This window comes from Quercus robur, chromosome 3 (genome assembly GCF_932294415.1).
Source record: "Quercus robur chromosome 3, dhQueRobu3.1, whole genome shotgun sequence".
Taxonomy (NCBI): domain Eukaryota; kingdom Viridiplantae; phylum Streptophyta; class Magnoliopsida; order Fagales; family Fagaceae; genus Quercus; species Quercus robur.
Window position 1 is genome coordinate 18455189 of NC_065536.1, and position 21429 is coordinate 18476617.

Sequence of the window (21429 nt, forward strand, 5' to 3'; positions counted from 1 at the left end):
CCCAATACAATAAATTTATAGAGAATGGGTTTAAGAACTAGGCCTTAGTGAGAGTTACAACAACTAGACATGGTTATGAGTGGGTTGAATTATAAGGACATAGGCTAAAATATGCAATTCTGTCCTCGGGCATTTCTTCCGAGGAACTTATTGTTCTTATTCTTTTTTCAGTGCTTGGTTACAAAGGTTTCCAAGATCATGCAAATTGCTACTGTGTTTTCCTTCTAATTCCTGATCCCCTTTTCCTGGAGGATTTCTCACATTATATATCCCCTTTTAGTCGATCTTGTCCCTCAATCTATTGATCATGCAGGTCACTACTCAAGTGCTTGTCCCATCAGCCACCTTCCCAAACTTTCTGTGAGTTGCAGCAACTAAGACCGCACTGTTCAGGGGTCATTTCCTCATTAATGCGGCCAGAACGTTAGTTGTGGGTATTTAATGCGGAGGTGACAATTTCTCTTTGAACTACTCCTACACCATGCTCCCATGGTTGTCCTACGGTACTTGTCCTTTTTTGTAGGACGCTCTGGGAGGCTGCCGTCGATGGCATGCCGTTCTTCCGTTCTAGGATTTGGGTTGGCCAAGAACAGGATTGAACTCGGCGATGTTTCTGGGCCATTTGGGCTTTCTTCATTCGTCCTCGGCCATTTCTTCCTCCTCGGCGTGGGCCTTGGGCTTAGTATAAAGTGGGCCGAGGTTGTCAAATTCTTTGACCCCACAATAGCCCCTCAAAATCCTGCTGTCCGGCTCCTCAGATGGAGAGGAGGATTTTGGTGTCCTCGGGCCTTTATGATGGCTTGCCAAGCCTTGTCCTCCATCAGTGCCAGAGCCTTTTCACTTGTCCAAGGCATGTTCCTGGTGCTTCGATATATGGAGTGCGCCCTCATTAAATTCTGGCAGCTCTGTGCTCCCCACGTTCAACGGTGTGATGGTAATCTAACAGTGGGGATTTCTTTAACTTTATGGTTGGGAAAACCTGCACGGTTATTTTTAATTGGAGGTATAAATACCCATTTGAACAGATTTGTCTCTTTACTTTTGCACTTAAGAGTTCTTGCGCACATATCCTGAGTTCAGTCAAATCTCTAGCCAAACTCACGTCTCTTTTCAGCATAAAAAGCCTGTCCGAGGAGCTTTTCCTCATTTTTGTAAGTTTTCTTTTCTCTCTAACTCCTCTCTTTCTTTCGTCCTTCCCTGAGTCTTTTAGCTGTTTCTAGGGATGGGTAAGTTAAAAAAGTTGGTTGAATTCGAAGAGGCGATGGAAAAATTCGTCGCCGATTATAGGATACCCCGTAATGTAGGTTTGAGATACTGTGAATAAGGGGAGTGGCATTTTAGGAGGCAAGAGGGTGAAGTAGCGATTCCCATAATCACCTTCATAGAAAGTGGTGTGAGAATCTCTATGGGGCCGGTGATGAGGGACTACCTTAGGCATTTCCGATTAGCTCCCACCCAGTGCGCCGCCAACGTGTTTAGGATCTAAGGTTGTGTGGACGCCTTGAACGAGAAAATGGGGTTGAGGTTAACCCATCACGATGTAAACTGATGCTACAACCTCCAACACCTAAGGGGTAAATCCTATTATATGAAGACGAGGGATGACAAGGTTCGGCTTATTCAGTGCCTCCCCGAGTCTAGCAAGGGGTTAAATAAGGACTTTCTCATCGTGTCTGGGGAATGGCACGGCGGCCTTCCTTGTCCGACAGAGGAGGGGGAACCAGGTGGGGTATTCAGAGTGGGAGAGGGTTAGTTTTTTGTGTTGTCATAGTTTGCATTGTTTGGTGGCTAATATGAATAGGCTTTCTTTTTTGGCAGATACACACGCCTTTGAACGACACTTTCACTTAGTCAACCGGGAAGATTTGGAAACCATCCTTAAGGCGGAGGTCTTTGTGAACGAAGCTGACAACCAAGTCAGAGCCGCTCATAAGATTCTTGGGAACGATCCCATTTAGAAATCTTTCGCGGCTTCGAAGTACGTGATCAGAGCTAAAGATCCTCGGCTTCACAGAATCACTATAGCGGAACACGGGTTCTTGCTTCTCGAAGGATCTCCTGTCCCCGAAGGCATCCCATTGGCAGGCCCTTCTTCATCCCATCAAGCAGCGGAGGCCGAGGGTGATTTGGGTCCATCCGAGGACGAATTTGGTGTATTTGACCAAGTTAGTCTATCCGAGGATCCCTCTAGTGACTTGGGCGATCCCAATTTGACTGAAGCGGATCTCCTATTAGTAAGGACTTCTTCTCAGGTCGAAATGGGTTTTAAGAGAAAACCTCCAACCAGCTTGTTCGACCTAATTGAGGGCCAATCGGGGAAGGACGCATTGGGGAAGCCACAATCCAAACTTTCTCCTCCTCCACCCTAGCCTCAGCCTGCTCAGACCAGGTTATCTTCCACCCAATTGCAGCCATCATCTCCTCGGTCTAAACTTCCTCCTCCTTCCCAGTCGACTCTACCTCCTTTGCCTGAGCCTGCCGATCCGAAAAGGAAGAGAGCTTCCAAAGGCAAGGAGCCCATGGATGGGGGGAAATCTCGCTCCTCTCGGGAGGAAGATGAAGCTTACGAGCTTCAAAACAATTAAAAATCGGGCACCAGGGCCAAGAAAAAGGGGTCGCCACTCAGTCCGAGCCCAGGCTTGGCTTCCTGCCCCAATGCTCCACGGGGAGCCATTGATGGACAACGCCTCCCTCAAGGATTTCCGAGGGGGTGAAGGCACCTATGTGGCCGATGCGTTGGAAAGGTCTCTGCTACTTCCCGTCAATATGGCCGAGCTGGGGAATTTGAGGAGGCAGGAGGTCTTTCTCAGCATCAAGAGATACTTGGGCATGGTAAGACTTCTAACACTTGTGACTCTGTTGATTTTTGTCCCTTGGTTTCCAACTTACTGTGTGCTTGTTTCGATTGGCAAGTTGTCTAGGCCACTTATAGGTTAGAAGAGGCAGCTAATGAACAGAGCAAGACCCTGGAACTCGAACGTGACAAGCGCTTGGATGCTACGCGGACCCTTAAAAACTTCGAGGCCGATCTCTTGAAAGCAAGGGAGGATCTGAAGGAGATGACAAGGGCCCGAGATAGCACTGAATCAGGCCTAGCCTAACTAGCGCTCAAAAACAGGCCGAGGACCAGACGAGGCGCCTACTTGAAGCCGAGGATTAGTTGAAGATTGCTAAGGAGCAAATCACTGATTTAAACAAGAAACTGGCCGAGGCAGAGGGGGCCAAGAACGTCGCGAAATGGGCCAGGGATGAAGCCTTGAGGGCTAAGGCAAAGGCGGAATTCGCCAGGACGGAGACTGAGAGCTCCAAGGAGAAAGCCGAGGAGGAGGCTTATGACTTGGGAATGGCTGAGACCCAGGCCACTCTCAAGGCTCAAGTACCTGAAGTATGCAGGCTCTACTGTTCCCAACTTTGGAATGAAGCCCTTAAACAAGCTGGGGTTGAGGCTTCATCCGATCTGTGGAAGGTGGAGAATGTATACTACCCTCCTGCCATCCGGGAAGCTTCCCCCCGCTAGCTCCGAGGCTGAGGTTGCCCCTAAGGAGACTGAGATTGCTCGGCCTGAAGTTGCTCTGGCCATAACCGCTCCTGCCAAGCCAGCCGAAGAGGGTGAGCTTCCTGGGGCGACAGAAACGCATGAAAACCTGAACCCTGAAGCGTCCCAGAAGACTGCAGAGTCTACAGCTGATGCTCAAGCCCCTCATGCCGAAGAGCCAGCTCTCTCCGTTCAGCCCCTTTAGATCGTTCCCCCGAGTGAGGGCTCCAAGGGTCCTGAGATCGTTTCTACTCAGCTCTCCAAGGAAGGGGTCAAGATAAAGCTGAAGAAATAGGCCATCCCGGCTAGCTTTTGTTTTAGTTTTGCCTTTTTTTTTTTTTTTTTAACATTGGAATCATTGTAATCAGACCTTTAGATTAAATGTATGAAATTCCCTTTTTTTTACATTATGTGTTTATTGTTATTATTGTTATTGTTATTAGTGTGAATCTTGTGTCTCATGAGTTGGTTATCCTAATGGGTAAAAATGGTTATGTACATATCACATTTGAAATTAGACCTTTAAATTCTAACTCACCGGCATTAAGGGGACACTTAGTTTGCATTTGCTCATATTTTTAAGGGGTGGGGACCGAGTAGGTGATCTGAGCTACCGAGCGTATACTTAGGCTATATTCGCAACTTGCATGAATGCTTGATCCTGCTAATTTCTTCAAAGGTTGTGGTCTGAGGATCCGCCCAACATTTGGGTTCTACCTACCACCTAAGCTTTTGCTGGAAGTAGTTAGTTTCCCCATAAGTTTGAGTTCGAGGACCATGCAAGACCTTGGTTCTGTCTAGTACTTAGATTTTTCTTGAAGTAACTAGTTTCCCCATAGGTTTGAGTCCAAGGACCATGCAAGAACTTTGTTCTGTCTAGTACTTAGATTTTTCTTGAAGTAACTAGTTTCCCCATAGATTTGAGTCCGAGGGCCATACAAGACCTTGGTTCTGTCTAGTACTTAGATTTTTCTTGAAGTAACTAGTTTCCCCATAGATTTGAGCCCGAGGACCATGCAAGACCTTGATTCTGTCTAGTACTTAAATTTTCCTTGAAGTAACTAGTTTCCCTATAGGTTTGAGTCCGAGGACCATGCAAGACCTTGGTTCTGTCTAGTACTTAGATTTTTCTTAAAGTAACTAGTTTCCCCATAGGTTTGAGTTCGAGGACCATGCAAGACCTTAATTCTGTCTAGTACTTAGATTTTTCTTGAAGTAACTAGTTTCCCCATAGGTTTGAGTCCGAGGACCATGCAAGACCTTGGTTTTGTCTAGTATTTAGATGGTCGCCAAGATACAAGACATATAATCATAATGGACTTAAAATTTGAATTAGAGAAATGCTTTTGTTAATAATAATACCTTCTCAGGTTATTTACATTCCATGGACGAGGTAAAACTTTTTCATCTAAGTCTTCTAAGTAGTATGCACCTATTCTTGCTATTGAAGTAATTCGGTATGGTCCTTCCCAATTAGGTCCCAGCTTTCCCCAAGATGGGTTCTTGGCAACACCCACAACTTTCCTCAACATTAGGTCCCCTGGTGCTAGTGGTCTCAGCTTCACATTGGCATCATATCCCTGCTTGAGCTTCTGGTGGTAATAGGCCGACTGGATCACTGCCTTTTCTCTTCGTTCATCGATCAGATCTAGGCTCTTCCCTAGTAGTTCATCATTACTGCTTGGAGTGAAGGAGCTCGTCCTCAGCGTTGGGAAGCTTGCCTCTAGAGGGATAACAGCCTCGACCCCATAGGTCATGGCAAAAGGTGTCTCCCTTGTTGATCGTCGTGGTGTAGTTCGGTAAGTCCATAAGACGTGCGGCAGCTCTTCCACCTGTCTTCCCTTGGCGTCATCCAATCTCTTCTTAAGCCCGTTGACTATGACCTTGTTGACAGCCTCGGTCTATCCATTTCCTTGAGGATAAGCTGGAGTTGAGTACCTGTTAGTGATCCCCAGTTCGTAGCAGTATCTTCTGAAGGCTTTACTGTCAAATTGGAGTCCATTATCTGAAATGAGGGTACGAGAGACCCCGAATCGTTTAACAATGTTTCTCCAGATGAATTTCTTAGCATTCACATCTCTGATGTTGGCCAATGGCTCAGCTTTGACCCATTTGATGAAGTAATCTGTGCTGACCAACAGATATCTCTTATTTCCTGCTGCCTTGGGGAAAGGGCCTATAATATGTAACGTCCCATCAGTTAAAAAAAAAAAAGAAAAAAAAAAAAAAAAGATCAGATTGTTGGTTCCCACATGCTCCCCACCTAACCCTACTACCCATCGCACAATCCACTCCCTCTTTTCTCTCTTTGACCGGTCACTCTCACTCTTGTTCTCCTTTTCTTTTTCTTTTTCAGTCAACACAACACACAACACACACACTCCTCTCCCTCACCCTCCCACCGGTACATTCCTCATCATCACCTCTACCATTTTTTCCGGCAAAATCACTAGAAAATCCTCAAGAACATCACACCTTCACATAAGTTAATTGAGGTAAAAGTTTTAATCTCTTTTGATGAGTATTATGTTCTTATTTGAGGTTATTTTACCCAAGCTTTAATAATGATTTTCATGTGATTTAAGAGCTTTGGAAATGATATTCATGTGTTATACGTATGGGTTTTGGTCTTGGTGGATGTATTTGTTGAGTGAGTTCATGCTTTTTACAATGTTGGGTATCTAAGGCTTGTTATGGTAAAAATTTAGGGGTTTTGAGGTATATCTTGTGAAATAAATTGTGAATATAATTTTATGGTTTATTTGGAGCTAGTTAAAGATCTAAATTGTTTGTTTGAAAGGATATTGTGATTTTGGTGTCATGGGTCTCTTGATGATGTTGTGAAAGCCTTGTGGAAACTATTTATAAATTATTGAGGTTTTGATGTTAGAAATAATACCTTGTATGATTCATAAGTATAATGGGAGTCTATGTCTTGTAAAGTAATTGGTTGAGAAACTTTGGAGATGGAAAATATTATTTGTGAGGCTAAATCTAGGCTTGCCTAATTTAGTGCTTATTTGGCAATTCCTAATATGTAGCTAGATACAATTTCAAGTTTTATGCTTATTTTGATAGGTTTGCTTGTTATTGTTTAGGTTCTAGCTAATTTCTTTTGGAGCTTGGAAAATTAGTTTTTTTTTTGCGGGTTGTGAGGTAAGTAGCTTTTTAATGGGATTTTTGGAAAAATAATCACGTTGCATAAATATTATTTTTGGGTCAAACACATTTTGGAAAATTAATGGTGGAACTATGTTTTTCTAAAAGGTGTTGTGTTATGACCCTACTATATATGATTATATATGAAAATGCATATTCTTATTGCATATGGGGGATTTGCATGATTTGTTAGCAAAGAAAAGACTAGCTATCTTTGATTAAATTCTAGAAAATGCGTATTATGGATTTATTGCATTATTTGCAAAAATATAAAGATGCTTTATCTTGGCCTATGTTATTTGGGAAGTTAATACAAAATCTCTTTGGCAAGAAATAAGTTGAAGGCTTTGAGAACCTTGTGAATAACTTGGGCATTCAAATATTTTATGAAACTACTTAGAAGTGAATTATGTATTTTGAATTAAAGTTATGTGAGCTCTTTATATTCTACCCATGTGCTGTGACATGTGATTACTCGGTGATTACCTAGTTAGATACTATAGTCTGTGTGACATTAGTATCTTAGCACCCGTCTTTGTGATGGTTATTAGTTCCGGCTTTGTGTCGGCGATGAGTTCCGGCTTTGTGTCGGTAGTTTAGTTCCGGCTTTGTGTCGACAATGAGTTCTGGCTTTGTGTCGGCGATTATCATGTGGCCTTGGGTTAGATTTTCTGGTATGGAACGGTGTTGTTATTGCTTACAGTATAGTAAGTAGTTTCATGTTGAGATATTTTGAGGAATATATAGTATGTAATCTCATGAGAACATTTTGAGAAGCTTTGTGCTGTGTCAATTTATTCATTCTTGTCATATTATTTTTGGGAAATGGTTTTGTAGAAACTATTTGGAAACTCCCGAATTAAAAGCATGATTTGTAAATTGTTACCATCATGAAACTTGCATTTCCCCCACCCCCTTTAATTATGCTACTTACTGGGCTCTGTCTCATCCCATTATTTTATAACATTTCAGAGTAGGCAACGGTCTTTTGAGGCAGCTTTTTGGTGGCTAATAGTAGTTAGACTAACTACTAATGGAGGCTGAACTTTGGTAATGGGTATATTAGATGATGTACATCTTAGAATAGACTTGACTCATTCTTTTGTATATTATAGTGGCTATGATGTTATTTCCTACTGATGAGACAAGCTGATGATATGTAATTAATTATTCAGACCTCTATTCTTTTGTGGCCAATGGTCTTTGTAATTATTTCTTAGAGCTCTGACTTACTCTGAGAATATATTCAATGGAATTATTATGATAATCCTTGATATTAGAACTTGATATAATTTTGTGGATTGGATTGTCAAAAAGGAAAGAAAAAAAAAATCTACAGGTACTTTGAGATGTCTTTCTCATGCTTCAAACCCTTTGGGGTTTGGGGCGTGACATAATATCCAGGCTCCATTGGGTGAAAGGCCATGGACTGGACAAAGGGTTGAGGACCCCTCCTGGCTGATGAATATTTGGGGCAAACCTTTGGCACTGGTCACATTTCTTAACATATTCTAGGGCTTCCTTCTACATCCTCGACCACCAATATCCCTGGGTAATGGCTTGGTGCGACAGAGATCTTCCTCCTGTGTGACTCCCACAGATCCCTTCGTGCAGCTCTTCAAGCAATAATTCTGATGCTTCAGGGTGAATACACAGTAAATATGGCCCAGAATAGGAGTGCTTATACAATTTGTGGTTCTCAGACAACCAGAATCGAGGAGCATTTCTTTGTATTTTTTCAGCCTTTGACTTCTCCTCGGGTAGGATATCATCTTTGAGGAACCTCACTATAGGGTCCATCCAGCTAGGACCGACTCTAGCCTCATGGATATGGACCATGCCTTTTGCAACCTCATTTGCTCTATCTAGATGTTCGACAAGAATAATTCAAGGCAAACCCCCTACCGAGGAGGTAGCAAGCATGGCCAATGAATCTGCATGGGTGTTTCCACTTCTGGGGACGTGTGACAGGCTAAAAAGATCGAAGTCTGACTACAAGCGTTTGACCTGGCTTAAGTACTCTTGCATCCTCGCATCTCTGGCTTCCAACTCTCCCTTTACCTGGCCCACTACTAATCTCGAGTCCGAGAACATCTCTACTGCTTTTCCTTCCATTTTCTGCACCATGGCCATTCCTTGTAACGAGGCTTCATATTCGGCTTCATTATTCGTGGCCGAGAATCCAAGTCTCAAGGATTTCTCTATGATAGTCTTCTTAGGAGATACTAGGACTAGCCCCACTCCAGACCCCCTTTGATTTGCTGCGCCATCAACATACACCTTCCAACATGGGGGTCTTGGCATAGAGATTACTCCAACCAATTTTCCATCCATGTCGCGCTCCTCTGTTACTATTTCTACTGGTGGTTCAGCAAATTCGGCCACCAAGTTGGCTAGGACTTGGCCCTTTATGGAGGTCCGAGGCATGTACTTAATGTCAAAAGCCCTCAGGATTGTGCTCCATATGACAATCCTTCCAGTGTAATCAGCGGTCCGAAGTACGGACTTCAAGGGTAGTTAGGTTATAACAACCATTGTGTGGGCTTGGAAATAATAGGGACGCTTTCGCGTAGCATGGACCACAGCTAGTATGGCTTTCTCCAAGGGTAAGTATCTGACCTCAGCTTCATGCAGCAACTTGCTCACATAATAGACTGGCTTTTGAAGGCCATTGTCATCCCGTATTAGCACCAAGCTCACAGCATGAGGGGCCACAGCAATATATACATATAGGACTTCATCGGCCTCAGGACTGGACATGATAGGTGGCCGTGATAGGTATTCCTTGAGTTGCTGGAAGGCTACAATACAGTCCTCGGACCACTCAAATCTTTTCCACTTGTTGATCAAGAGATAGAACGGTCTGCATCTATCCGTCGACCTGGAAATGAATCAATTCAGGGCTGCAATCATTCCAGTAAGCTTTTGGACCTCCTTGGCATTTTGTAGTGGTTTTAAATTATTAATAGCCTTGATCTGATCAGGGTTAACCTTAATTCCCTTATGAGTAACCATGTAGCCTAAAAACTTGCCTGATCCCACGCTAAATGAGCATTTGGAAGCATTTAGGTGCAGCTTGTGCTTCCTTAAGACATCAAAAGTGCTGCCGAGGTCTCCTAAATGCTCGGACACCACTTTACTCTTCATCATCATATCATCAACATAGATTTCGATGCTTTTGCCCAGCTACGGCTCGAACATTCTTGTCATTATCCTTTGATAAGTGGACCCTGCGTTCTTCAGATCGAACGACATTACCTTGTAGTGGTAGTTCCCAGTAGGTGTCACAAAAGTTGTCTTCTCTTGATCCTCCAAGGCTAGTGGTATTTGATGATAGCCTTGAAAGGCAGCTAAGAAGCTCATCCGAGGATGGCCTGCTGTTGCATCCACCAGCTGGTCTATCCGAGGCATGGGGAACGAGTCTTTTGGGCATGCTTTATTTAGGTCCATAAAGTCTACACAAACCCGCCATTTTCCACTTTTCTTCTTGACCACCACGGTGTTGGCCAACCATTCGGGGTAGAAAACCTCTTTGATAGCCCCTGCACGCTTAAGCTTCACCAATTCGTCCCTAATTGCATCAGCGTGCTCTCTTGACGGGCGACGGGGTGACTGCTTCTTGGGAGTGATGGACGGGTTGACATTGAGATGGTGACAGATGAAGGCTGGATTAATCCCGGGAGCATCGCAGGCATCCCATGCAAACACGTCGATATTTCTTTTGAGAAACTCAATCAACTCCCCCTTCTCTTGAAAAGGCAGTTGAGCCCCTACCCGAAAGAACTTCTCGGGTCACCACCAATAACCACCTCTTCTAGATTTTCGCATTTCGCCTCCTCGGTAGCTATATCAGGAGGCGACACCAGGGCCTTTGATTGCTATAAGTTCTTTTCAGCGGAGGCTGAGGACTCCGCATCGAGCCGATGTGACATGGTAGCCACCACACATTACCTTGCCGTGGATTGGCAACCACGTATTTTGAGAACCTGATCCCCTGACGGGAATTTCACCTTCTAATGCAATGAGGAGGCAACAACCCCTAAAGTATGGAGCCAGAGCCTACCAACGATGGCTGTATAGGGAGAGTAGGTGTCCACCACAATAAAGTTCACCTCCATTATCTCTGGGCCGGTCTGGATTGGTAGCCTAATCATGCCCTTTGGAATAACAAGCTTCCCGTCGAAGCTCATCAAAGGAGAGTTATAGGGCGTCAAATCTTCCGGTTTTAACCCTAGCCCCTTGTAGAGGTCGGGGTACATAACCTCGGCCCCACTGCCACCATCCACCATCACTCTTTTCACATCGTAGTCCCTGATTCTGAGAGTGATCAACAGCGCATCGTCATGGGGCTGGGTGGTTCCGATTTTGTCTTCTTCTGAAAAACTCAAGATTGGATGAAAATTCTTTCTGGCCCTCTTCGACTCTAGCTGGGACTCCTCGGTAGGTCGCTGAGCCACAGATAACACTCGTGAAGGGCGCGTGCCTTTTCTTCCTAGCGCGGCCAAGATCACATTGATCGCCCCTACGGGTGGCCTTAGGGCAGTATCTCTCTAGGGTTCTTGATAGGTCTGGCCTTGATGACCACTGGGATGATGCAGAAGGTGCTTCAGCTTTCCTTTTCAGACTAGCTGTTCCAGAGGTTCCTGCAGTTCTCCGTGGTATGTTCGTAGTCCTAGTGGTATTGGCAATAAAAGTTTTGGTTGCACCTCGTGGACTCTCCCACCATCTTATTCAGCCACTTAAAGTATGCTCGTTCTTGATTTTCTCCAACACTCGATGCACTGGTTCTCGGAATACAGTATTGATAGTCTATGTGTTGGTTGTTCCGGATTACCCTACAAAATCTCTCCTCGGGCGGTTGCTGTTATATCGGTCCGACCTGAAATCCCTCCTCTCCTGAGGGATAACCTTCTCTTTTCCCTTACCTTGCAGCTGGTCTTCCTCTACTCGTTTATACTTATTGATTTGATCCATCAGTTGGCACACACTGGTGGCAGGCTTGCCAGTCAGAGACTTCCTCAAGCCATACTCGGCTAGGAGACTATTTTTGAAGGTGCTGATGGCGACATCGTCAAAATTGTCATCCATTTCATTATACATCTCCCAATATCTGTCCGAGTAGGCCTTTAGAGTTTCTCCATCATGCATGGATAACGACAATAAAGCACTCAAGGGCCGAGGAGCTCTGCTGTTTGTAACGAAACGGGAGCCAAAAGCTTGGGTTAGCTGCCTATACGAATCTATGGAATTCATCTTTAAGCCGTTGAACCACCTCATCGCCACTGGTCCCAAGTTAGATGGGAAAACCTTGCACATCAGCGCCTCGTTTTTAGAATGGACAGCCATCCTTTGGTTAAACTAGCTCACATGCTCCACGGGGTTTGTTTTGCTGTTATAAATGGTGAAGGTTGGCTGCTGGAATCGTCGAGGAAGTGTAGCCCCTTCTATGTGGCGTGCGAAGGGTGGTTTGGAGAGTTGATCCAATGCCCTGCTCATGGCATCGTTTCCCAAGCCCCTAAAAGATGGGCTTTTACGTTTACGCCTCCGATAGTGCTCTTTTTTGTGAGAAAAAGTCTCGTTAGGGGGAGTTCTCGATCTTCGCCTATAGTCATCATCGCTTTCATCATCGGAAGGCATATTAAGGCTAGAATGAGATTGCCTTCGTTGTGCATGGCGCAGCTTCCTCTTCAAATCTTTTATCTCTCGCTACATGGCCTGCTTACCATTTTGTCTCTGGGATACGTGACTCCTAACTTCTTCTGGTTGCATGACCCGGTTGTTATTTTGTCTCTGGAGCATGTGACTGCCCACACGAGAATGGCTTCTGCTGGTTTGAGTGGTGTGCACACTTCCCTCTCGAAACCTTCCATTCTCTTTATTTCGATCACGTTGAGGGTTAGGAAAGTTACCTTGTTGTTGGGATCTAGCCGATTTAGGCTGATGGGAGCCTGCTTGATAAGGACCTGATCCTACCATGCTTGATTGATGCCCTTATTAACACGCAAGTTCTTCCCACAGACGGTGCCAATTGTAGGGACTGGGTTTGAGCACTTCTTCTGTTAGATGAGTGGACTCAGGTCCAACTTGCCCAATACAATAAATTTATAGAGAATGAGTTTAAGAATTAGGCCTTAGTAAGGGTTACAACAACTAGACTTGGTTATGAGTGGGTTGAATTACAAGGACGTAGGCTAAAGTATGCAATTTTGTCCTCGGGCATTTCTTCCGAGAAAATTATTGTTCTTATTCTTTTTTCAATGCTTGGTTACAAAAGTTGCCAAGATCATGCAAATTGCTACTGTGTTCTCCTTCTAATTCCCGATCCCCTTTTCCTGGAAGATTTCTCACATTATATATCCCCTTCCAGTCGATCTTGGCCCTTCATCTGTTGATCATGCAGGTCACTACTCGAGTGCTTATCCCATCAGCCACCTTTCCAAACCTTCTGTGAGTTGTAGCAACTAAGACCGCACTGTTCAGGGGTCATTTCCTCATTAATGTGGTCAGAACGTTAGTTGTGGGCATTTAATGCGGAGGTGACAGTTTCTCCTTGAACTATTCCTACACCATACTCCCATGGCTGTCTTACGGTACTTGTCTTTTTTCTTGGGACGCTCTATGAGGCTGCCGTCAATAGTGTGCCATTCTTCCCTTCTAGGATCTGGGTTGGCCGAGAACAAGATTGTCCTCGGCGATGTTTCTGGGCCATTTGGGCTTTCTTCATTCCTCCTCAGCCATTTCTTCCTCCTCGGTGTGGGCCTTGGACTTAGTATAAAGTGGGCCGGGATTGTCAAATTCTTTGACCCCACAGATATAGTTATTAGTTTGTAATTCAATGACGGGTTTGTTAAAATTCATATCCAATAAAATGATATTAAAAAGAGTTGTAATCATTGGCTACAAACATGTTTGTAACTAAATTTTGTCTGCAAAAATCATCTTATTTTTTGGAAATAAAAGTAAAGATCTCAATCATTTTTTTTAATAACGATTGATTCTTATTTTAATATTTTCATACAAATTGAATTGCGCTTAAATAATTATATCTATGTAAGAGGGGAGACATTAAAAAAATTCTCAAAAAGGGCAAGAAAATAATGATTTCCAATATTAAAAAAAAGAAAAAAAAAATGTTTTGGTTAAAGCCTGGTCTCTCCTCGTCATCAATCTATCCAATAATCGGTTAGAGTGACTTTTTTATTTTATTTATTTATTTCTTTTTAAAAAAAAATAATATTAAAGTCGGTTAGCGGAAAACATTGTTCTTAATTTCGATTTTTTTTTTTTTTTTTTTTAGGAACTGAATTTCGAATTTTGAATAGGTAGTCTTAGTCCCATTCGAACTAGGAAAACAAAACCCGAGAGTCGGTCACATTGTAATATTTAAGGAAACCCAAAGCAATGTAAACGTATCATATCTTACACACACTCTTTACTCTGAAAAACTCAGAATCCAAACCCCCTGTGCTGTGCTCCTTTGATTTTCAATACCCATATTGTATTCTAACGATGAGGATCAGCTTGATGATGAAACCCCATGATGGGGATGCATGGATTGAGAGAGTTCTTGATGTGCCCACCAAACCAAGAACAAGAAGATCTCCTTTGTCTGAGAAAGACAGGAAGTGGTCTCATGTTGGCAAGTTTTCTTTGGCCACTGTGATCAAACACCGAGAACTCCGTAAGCTTACTCCTCAACAACTTGAGGAGAGGAAAAGATTGATAGAGGAGAAGAGAATAAAGCTTCAGATATCAAGGGATTACTCTTTCTTATTCACTGAGGAAGAGAATGCTGAGAGAGCCAAGATTAAAACTCAGACTCAGAGAACTAAATGTTATTTTCGTTGGGATAACACTAGCAGGAAGCTTGGATCTTCTCTTGCTCAAAAGGGTTCTCAAGATTTGAAGTATAACGGTGACAGATGTGACAAAGTTCAAGATTTTAAGGCTAATACTCAAAAGGGTTCTCAGCAATCTGTTCATCATGTCAATCGGAGCCGATTTCATAACCATAACGGTCACCGCGGGAAAGTTCAAAATTTGAAACGGAACAGTAACTATAAGCCTTATACTCCAAAGGATTCTCCAGAACCTGTACATCATGTAAATCAAACCCATAACCATTATGGTATTCATCCTGTCAAGCAAAACCATAACAATTATGGTGACAACAAGAAAGTTCGGGATTGGGACCGTAATTACAAGGTTGACACACAAAGAGTTGCTAAAGAACATAGTTATCATCGAATTCACAGAATGTCACATGGAACGTCCTTTGATCATCAACGAGATTTGGGTTATACTGCTGGCATGGCCAATGTTGCAGGGATCGATAGAAAGGGCACAAGGAACTGCTGGGAATCAGAGAATGCACAAAGAAAAAGAAAAAGAGAGGTTGAAGAGTCTCTGCATATGCCAAGGCTTAGCCATTGCTGTTGATCACCATCATATGTAATTTTTATTTTTTGGTTACATCGTCCGTAGATGGGTTTTCTAAGGGCTACAACTTTGTTCCCTCTTGAGTCATTTGTTAGGAAATCAACAATCTTGTTTTGTACAGTTTTTTCTTTAATCTCTTTGTAATATAGTCTGAACTGATGTGTTAGATATGAAATATGCAAATTTTTTAGATGATATGAACTTGGTACTTTATTGTTTTTACGTTCAATTTTTATTTATTTATTTATTATTATTATTATTATTATTATTTTTGCTATAATATTTTGGTCAGGGAAATATCTTCACTCTTTAGAGGCTACAATATGTTTAAATGTTGAAAGAAAAAAAAAAAAAAAATCCTAGAGTGATTAAGAATCCACAAGGTGATAGGGTTTTGGAAGCCACCAAAAATACTGAAAATAAACTCTAATTTTTATTCATCTAAAAATCTAAATTGCCTAGGCTAAGCTTTGTTTAAATAAGGAAAAAAAAAAAAAAAAAACTTGTCTTAGGGCAGCTAGAAAAACGCCAAACATACCCTAAATCGGACTAATCACAAAATTAGGTGGCAAAAATAATTAAATTTACCAAAAATGGCTAGTACATCTTTTGCTCCAGTAAGAGTTGATGTGATAAAATTTTATTTATATATGCTACCGAGCAAGGGCATTACTTTGGCAAAAATCAATAAAGCCAACAAAACAACTTCCACATATACACCAAAAACAACTTTGCTTGATGCACCAAAGGCATCAAATATATAATGATCTCCATAAAACAGAGGAAGCTGCTACTGAAATATAATAGAAATTGCACATCTACTTAACGAAAGCACAAAGCAAGAAGCAAAATTTGAATTTTATGCAGCACCAGCGCTGCCTCTTGGTTCTGAGAAGCTGATATGTGTTCCCTCATGAGTTATTTGTAACCAAATCATCCTCTTTCTCCTATTTGTATTTTAGTTTGAACTGACATTTTAGATATGGGGAAGAGATACAAGCCTAACAGTTTAATGGTTCTTGGGTCAACTACAGTCCTGTGAACAGTGCACAAGACCCCCCCCCACACACACACACACACACACACAAACAAAAGAAAAAAGCAGATGCACAAGCCCCCTGTTTTCAGTGCAATCCAAACATACACTACGTGCCAAAAAGCATGACTCAATCAAACTAGAACCACACCTTCTCTATCTCAATCGGAGCTTCCTGATTTGTCAATTGACAATAGTATGCACCATTGCAAACAAGACAGAAGCTCGTTCAGTATTAAGGCAGATTAAAACCAAGACCTGACCTTAACACACAACTTGTCCCAACACCAACGATACAACTACAAAAAAGAGACCTTTGTAAGGGTGGCAAAAACCAAGAGAACATCAACAGATATTTCAAATAACAAAAATCAATAACTACATAGATATTCATCAAATTGACCATAATAAGTATTAATCATAAAATATATGAGCTCCATGAAACAGAGAAAATTGCTAATGAAAATAATAATAAAAATTGCACATCCACTAATTGAAAACACAAAGCTCTCAAAGGTAGAAATCTATGCAGAACTCTGCCCCCCTCATTGTTCAAATTAGCAAAACTTTATCACGATTCAAGAGAAAAATAAATTTTCTTTTTATGCTCCCACCACAGGTTGTTCAGTCTCCCCCTCAACCATTGTTTCATCAGCTGCCCTATCTACCTTCACACCTACGTCTTCATGGTAGTCACCATGAACCTAAACAGAATAATCAGAAATGTCAATAAAGAATTCAGAGAATTAACAGTAATAGACAAACATTGAAACACCAACTCCAAAAAGGAGGGGAAAGTAGCGTGTGAATTATATACATACCTCCATCAACTTGCCAAGGTCAAATTTTGGAGCCTTAAGGATTTTGACTTTTCGGATGAAAACATTCTGCAAGGGGTAGATACCAGCAGTTGCTTTTTCAATATCCCTGCCAATCGCCTCAGGAATGAACTTCAAAACCAACTCCTTCAGATCGCATGAAGAAGCCTGGGATATCATAATTTCCCTCATCTTTCTGCGAATCTGACAATAGAGAAAGCCAAAAAAGAAACTTAAACATTATTTTATCTAAATCCACACCAAATCAGATTAAAGGGGGAAATAGAACTTGGAACACAAACCTGACGAATCTGACTGGACTGGGCATAACAGGTCCGCTTGACCTGGTTTGCCCTCCTCTTTGTAAATCCAATGCAGAACATTCTCAGGGTGTAGTTGTCAGTAGTCTTGACATCCACATGGGCCTCAATCAATGTCTGCCACTTGCGCACCAGTGACCTCAGCTTGTCAGTGGTGAAGTCCATTCCCTGAGTTCAGCAGAAAAACCAAATAAATATACCAGATATAAAGTATTAAATGAAAACAACTTGTGTCCTATTGCAACAAAAAGAAATAATGGTAAATAATTTGCTACCCCACCCAGAAGTTCGTGAGCACATTCCTCCCTTGCACATCCTCAGCTCTCAAACGTATCTTTCTGTAAGCATGTTCCTCATCGTTCTGAAGATCAGCCAAAGATACCTCAAAAACTCTATGTTTAAGCCCTTCAGAAGCAATCTGTAAAATAAAAGCAGAACAAAATGGTTAGTGTAACAGATTAGCAGAATGGTTGTATAATTGGTCAGAATTAGATAAAATTAAGTTTTCAATAGAAGACTCTAAAGCACTTTTGAGTCTTTGAACTCTACTATAAAACAAGCTCCCCAACCGAGGGGGTCATTCTTCGTATGAGCTGTATCAAAACACAGAACACAAGGGGACAAACTGCCACTCTACAGAGTATGTTACACGAATTGAGAAAGAAACCCTCAAGAGCTCAACACTGTTAGATGATAACACATAATATCTAGAACAGTAATTATTGCAAATGGTACAACAGTGAGAACATATCCAAACATATTTGATGCTACCAATACACAGAAAGCAGTCCAAGCTCAAACTATCAAACCAAAGAAAAAAAAATACGCACCCATCCGAAAACAAAGAACTAACCATTCCATATGAGGAAAATTGTATCACTGTTATAGGGACAACAAAAGGAACCAGACTCACCATCCAAATTCAAGGTCAATTTTGGCTTACATCACATTAAATAGATTGCAGGACTCTTTGTAGCGCTCTTATTAAGAAAATGCACCGTAAAACCTCATTCACACACTAATGCATAAAACACCAAATGCTTTTTAAGTTGATTTACCAACACATCAATTAAAAACAAATGTAATCACCTATACAGCAACCTAACCATTCCATATGAGGAAAATTGTATCACTGTTATAGGGACAACAAAAGGAACCAAACTCAGCATCCAAATTCAAGGTCAATTTTGGCTTACACAACATTAAACAGATTGCAGGACTCCTTGTAGCGCTCTTATTAAGAAAATACACCGTAAAACCTCATTCACACACTAATGCATAAAACACCAAATGCTTTTTAAGTTGATTTACCAACACATCAATTAAAAACAAATGTAATCACCTATACAGCAACCAGGAAACAACATATAATCTTCATGGACAAGAAAAACATTACATCCAAAGGTATAGTATCATGAAACCAATATCTGATTTGCCCAAAAAGCAACAAAATACGTATTTGCAAAAGAAAAAAACTTAGATACAGTTCCTAGGTCATGTAACTTGGGTGCCCCAATAAAATTCAAACACCCAGTTGCATTAACCAATGAATTAAATTCAAAAATTAGGGAACCCAATGTACTGCACCTATCGAATTGTACCCAAGTTCTACTCTTTCAAAAATAACCAACCCAAAACATTAACAACTACCGCAATTCCATTTCATTGCCCCATTTTCCTCCAATTTCTCATGAACCAAACATTAGGCAAACATAAAACACAACTTAACTCACATAACCAAATCTACAACCACAAATATATGCACACATTTACATAGACAGATATATACCTTGGTTCCTTGGGTTCTGGTGACAAGGGTTTTGCCGACCTGGCGAGTGAGGAACAGAGATGGTGCCTTAATGTCATACCAGTCCTTCTTGGCAAAGGGATCAGCACTGTAAATTATCACCAAAAATGTTCATTACAAAAACAATTTAACGAAAACCCAGATTATAGATTTATACAAAAAAATTCAATTTTTTACTTAAAAAACAATCAAAACAAATCAATCAGATCCCAATTTCATAAAAATTTATAGTATCGTTTATATAATGTGGTGTACGAATGAATCATGAATGATAACGAAAACGAAAATGAGACTCACGCTTTCTTCTTCCCTCCCTTCTTTCCCTTCGAAATCCTCTTGTTCTTCCTGCAATTTCAGCATCAACCAACACAATCAGAAACCCTAATTATTCAATCAAATTTATACATACATATGAATGAGAGAGAAGTGAGAGAGGTACCCGACAGCCATGGTTGTGGGTTAGAGAGAGAGTGAGAGAGGCGCAGAGAGAGTGAGCGAGCTGAAATGAAAACCCTAGACCTCAAAACTCAAACCCTAGCTTTAACGAAGATGGGCTTTGTATATATATAAATGTGTGTACGCTGTGGTGCTTCGAGGGTTTGTAATTGCGCCACTGATTTATGGGTTTATTTCCCAAAATGCCGAGGGTTTTGAACCCGATGTGCATACATGGGCTGCTAGGAACTTGGAATCATCAAGCCCAATTTGGCCCACACAAAATTGGGAAAGGAAAAAACAATTTATTTACCAAATATTGGACTTTCTTAAGTGCAATTACCCTTTTTTTTTTTTTAATCAATATGATAGTTTTTCAACCTATGGAGTGTGCTCCATAATAATTAATTTTTTTCATCATGCCAAGATGCTAATCTATTTTATGGTGTAGGCGAAGTTTGAATTCCATATCACTCATTTGATGACAAAATCCATAATAATTGTTCTTTATCATTAGGTCAAGACATCAATCAATTTTACCGTATAAACAAAGTTCGAATCCTAGATTTTTTATTCAATGACATCAAATGTTACTAGTTGAGCTAACTAGAACCCTCCATTATTAAAGTATCTTGTTTCTCATTTCTTGGTGATGTATATTTCACAAAGTCTAGTGACAAAAAAATAATGCTTAAATTTTTTTTCTCAACTATTTAGATGACATATTATAATTAGTGTACGAAAATTGGTTTCAAGTAAAAGTGACATTGTTGATAATAAAAAAAAAAATTTAAAAGTGATATTACACTTTACACCAATCACAACTTTCGCCCTTACAAGTTGTAAGAAAAATTATGAAATTTTTTGTGAGTTTAATATTGTTGAGAGGATGGAATAATTATTGTAGTTCAAAAAAATTATAAAAGCACAATCAACTCTCTTATAATTCTCAAGTACTTGGGTTTGGGCTACACTTCTAATCTTTTATCATTATCAAAAATAAAAGTATTAGGGTTATACCCACGCCCTATTATATTAATTTATTAATAAATATGATAGATTTTCAACCTATGGAGTCTATTCCATAATAATTATTTTTATCATCAAGCTAAGATGCTAATCTGTTTTATGGTGTAGGCAGAGTTTGAACTCCATATCTCTTATTCGATAACAAAATCCATAATGATTACTCTTTATCATCTGGTCAACACATCAGTTGGTTTTAAAGTATAAGTAGAGTTTGAATACTAGATCTTTTATTCAATGACATAAAATGTTACTAGTTGAACTAACTAGAACCCTCCATTATTAAACTATCTTGTTTCTCATTTCTTGGTGATGTATAATTCACAAAGTCTAGTGACAAGAAAAATAATTCTTAATCTTTTTTCACAATTGTTTAGATGACCTATTATAATTATTGTACGATAAAATTAGTTTCAAGTAAAAGTGATATTGTTGATAAAAATAAAAAATAAAAAAAGTAAAAGTGATATTACACTTTACACCAATCAAAGCTTGTCACCCTTACAAGTTGTAAGAAAAATTATGAAATTTTTTGTGACTTTAATATTGTTGTGAGGCTGGAATAATTATTGTAGTTCAAAAAAAAAAAAAAAACCACAATCACCTCTCTTAAGTACTTTGGTTTGGGCTACACTTCTAATCTTTTATCCTTATCAAAAATAAAAGTACTGGGGTTAAGCCCACACCCTATTATATTAATTTATTACTAACCTCTGAGCACGCGCTCGCGTGTGTGCTCAGAGGTTCTTCTATTTTTTTTTTTGTAAAAGTTAATAATTTGTATAAATTATAATTTGGGATTAATATATTTTCCAATCACAAAAAAAAAAAAAAATAAATAAATAAATAAGGGT

The 21429-nt window shown here is 40.6% G+C and overlaps 1 protein-coding gene and 1 long non-coding RNA gene across 2 annotated transcripts; one reads left to right on the forward strand and one right to left on the reverse strand.

Annotated features, from left to right (window-relative positions):
• The first annotated feature begins 5794 nt into the window (after nt 1-5794).
• On the forward strand, nt 5795-7972 carry LOC126717362 (uncharacterized). Its single transcript, XR_007652538.1, has 3 exons — nt 5795-6030; nt 6634-6691; nt 7667-7972. It is a non-coding gene; the product is annotated as an uncharacterized LOC126717362 (long non-coding RNA).
• An 8586-nt stretch (nt 7973-16558) lies between these two features.
• LOC126717363 (40S ribosomal protein S3a-2) lies at nt 16559-19744 on the reverse strand. Its single transcript, XM_050419035.1, has 7 exons — nt 19554-19744; nt 19412-19459; nt 19097-19202; nt 17588-17725; nt 17290-17475; nt 16991-17191; nt 16559-16873 (listed from the first exon to the last, which is right to left on the reverse strand). The coding sequence occupies exons 1-7, from the start codon at nt 19562-19564 to the stop codon at nt 16772-16774; spliced, it is 792 nt and encodes a 263-aa protein (XP_050274992.1). The 5' UTR covers nt 19565-19744; the 3' UTR covers nt 16559-16771.
• Between the last annotated feature and the right edge of the window lie 1685 nt (nt 19745-21429).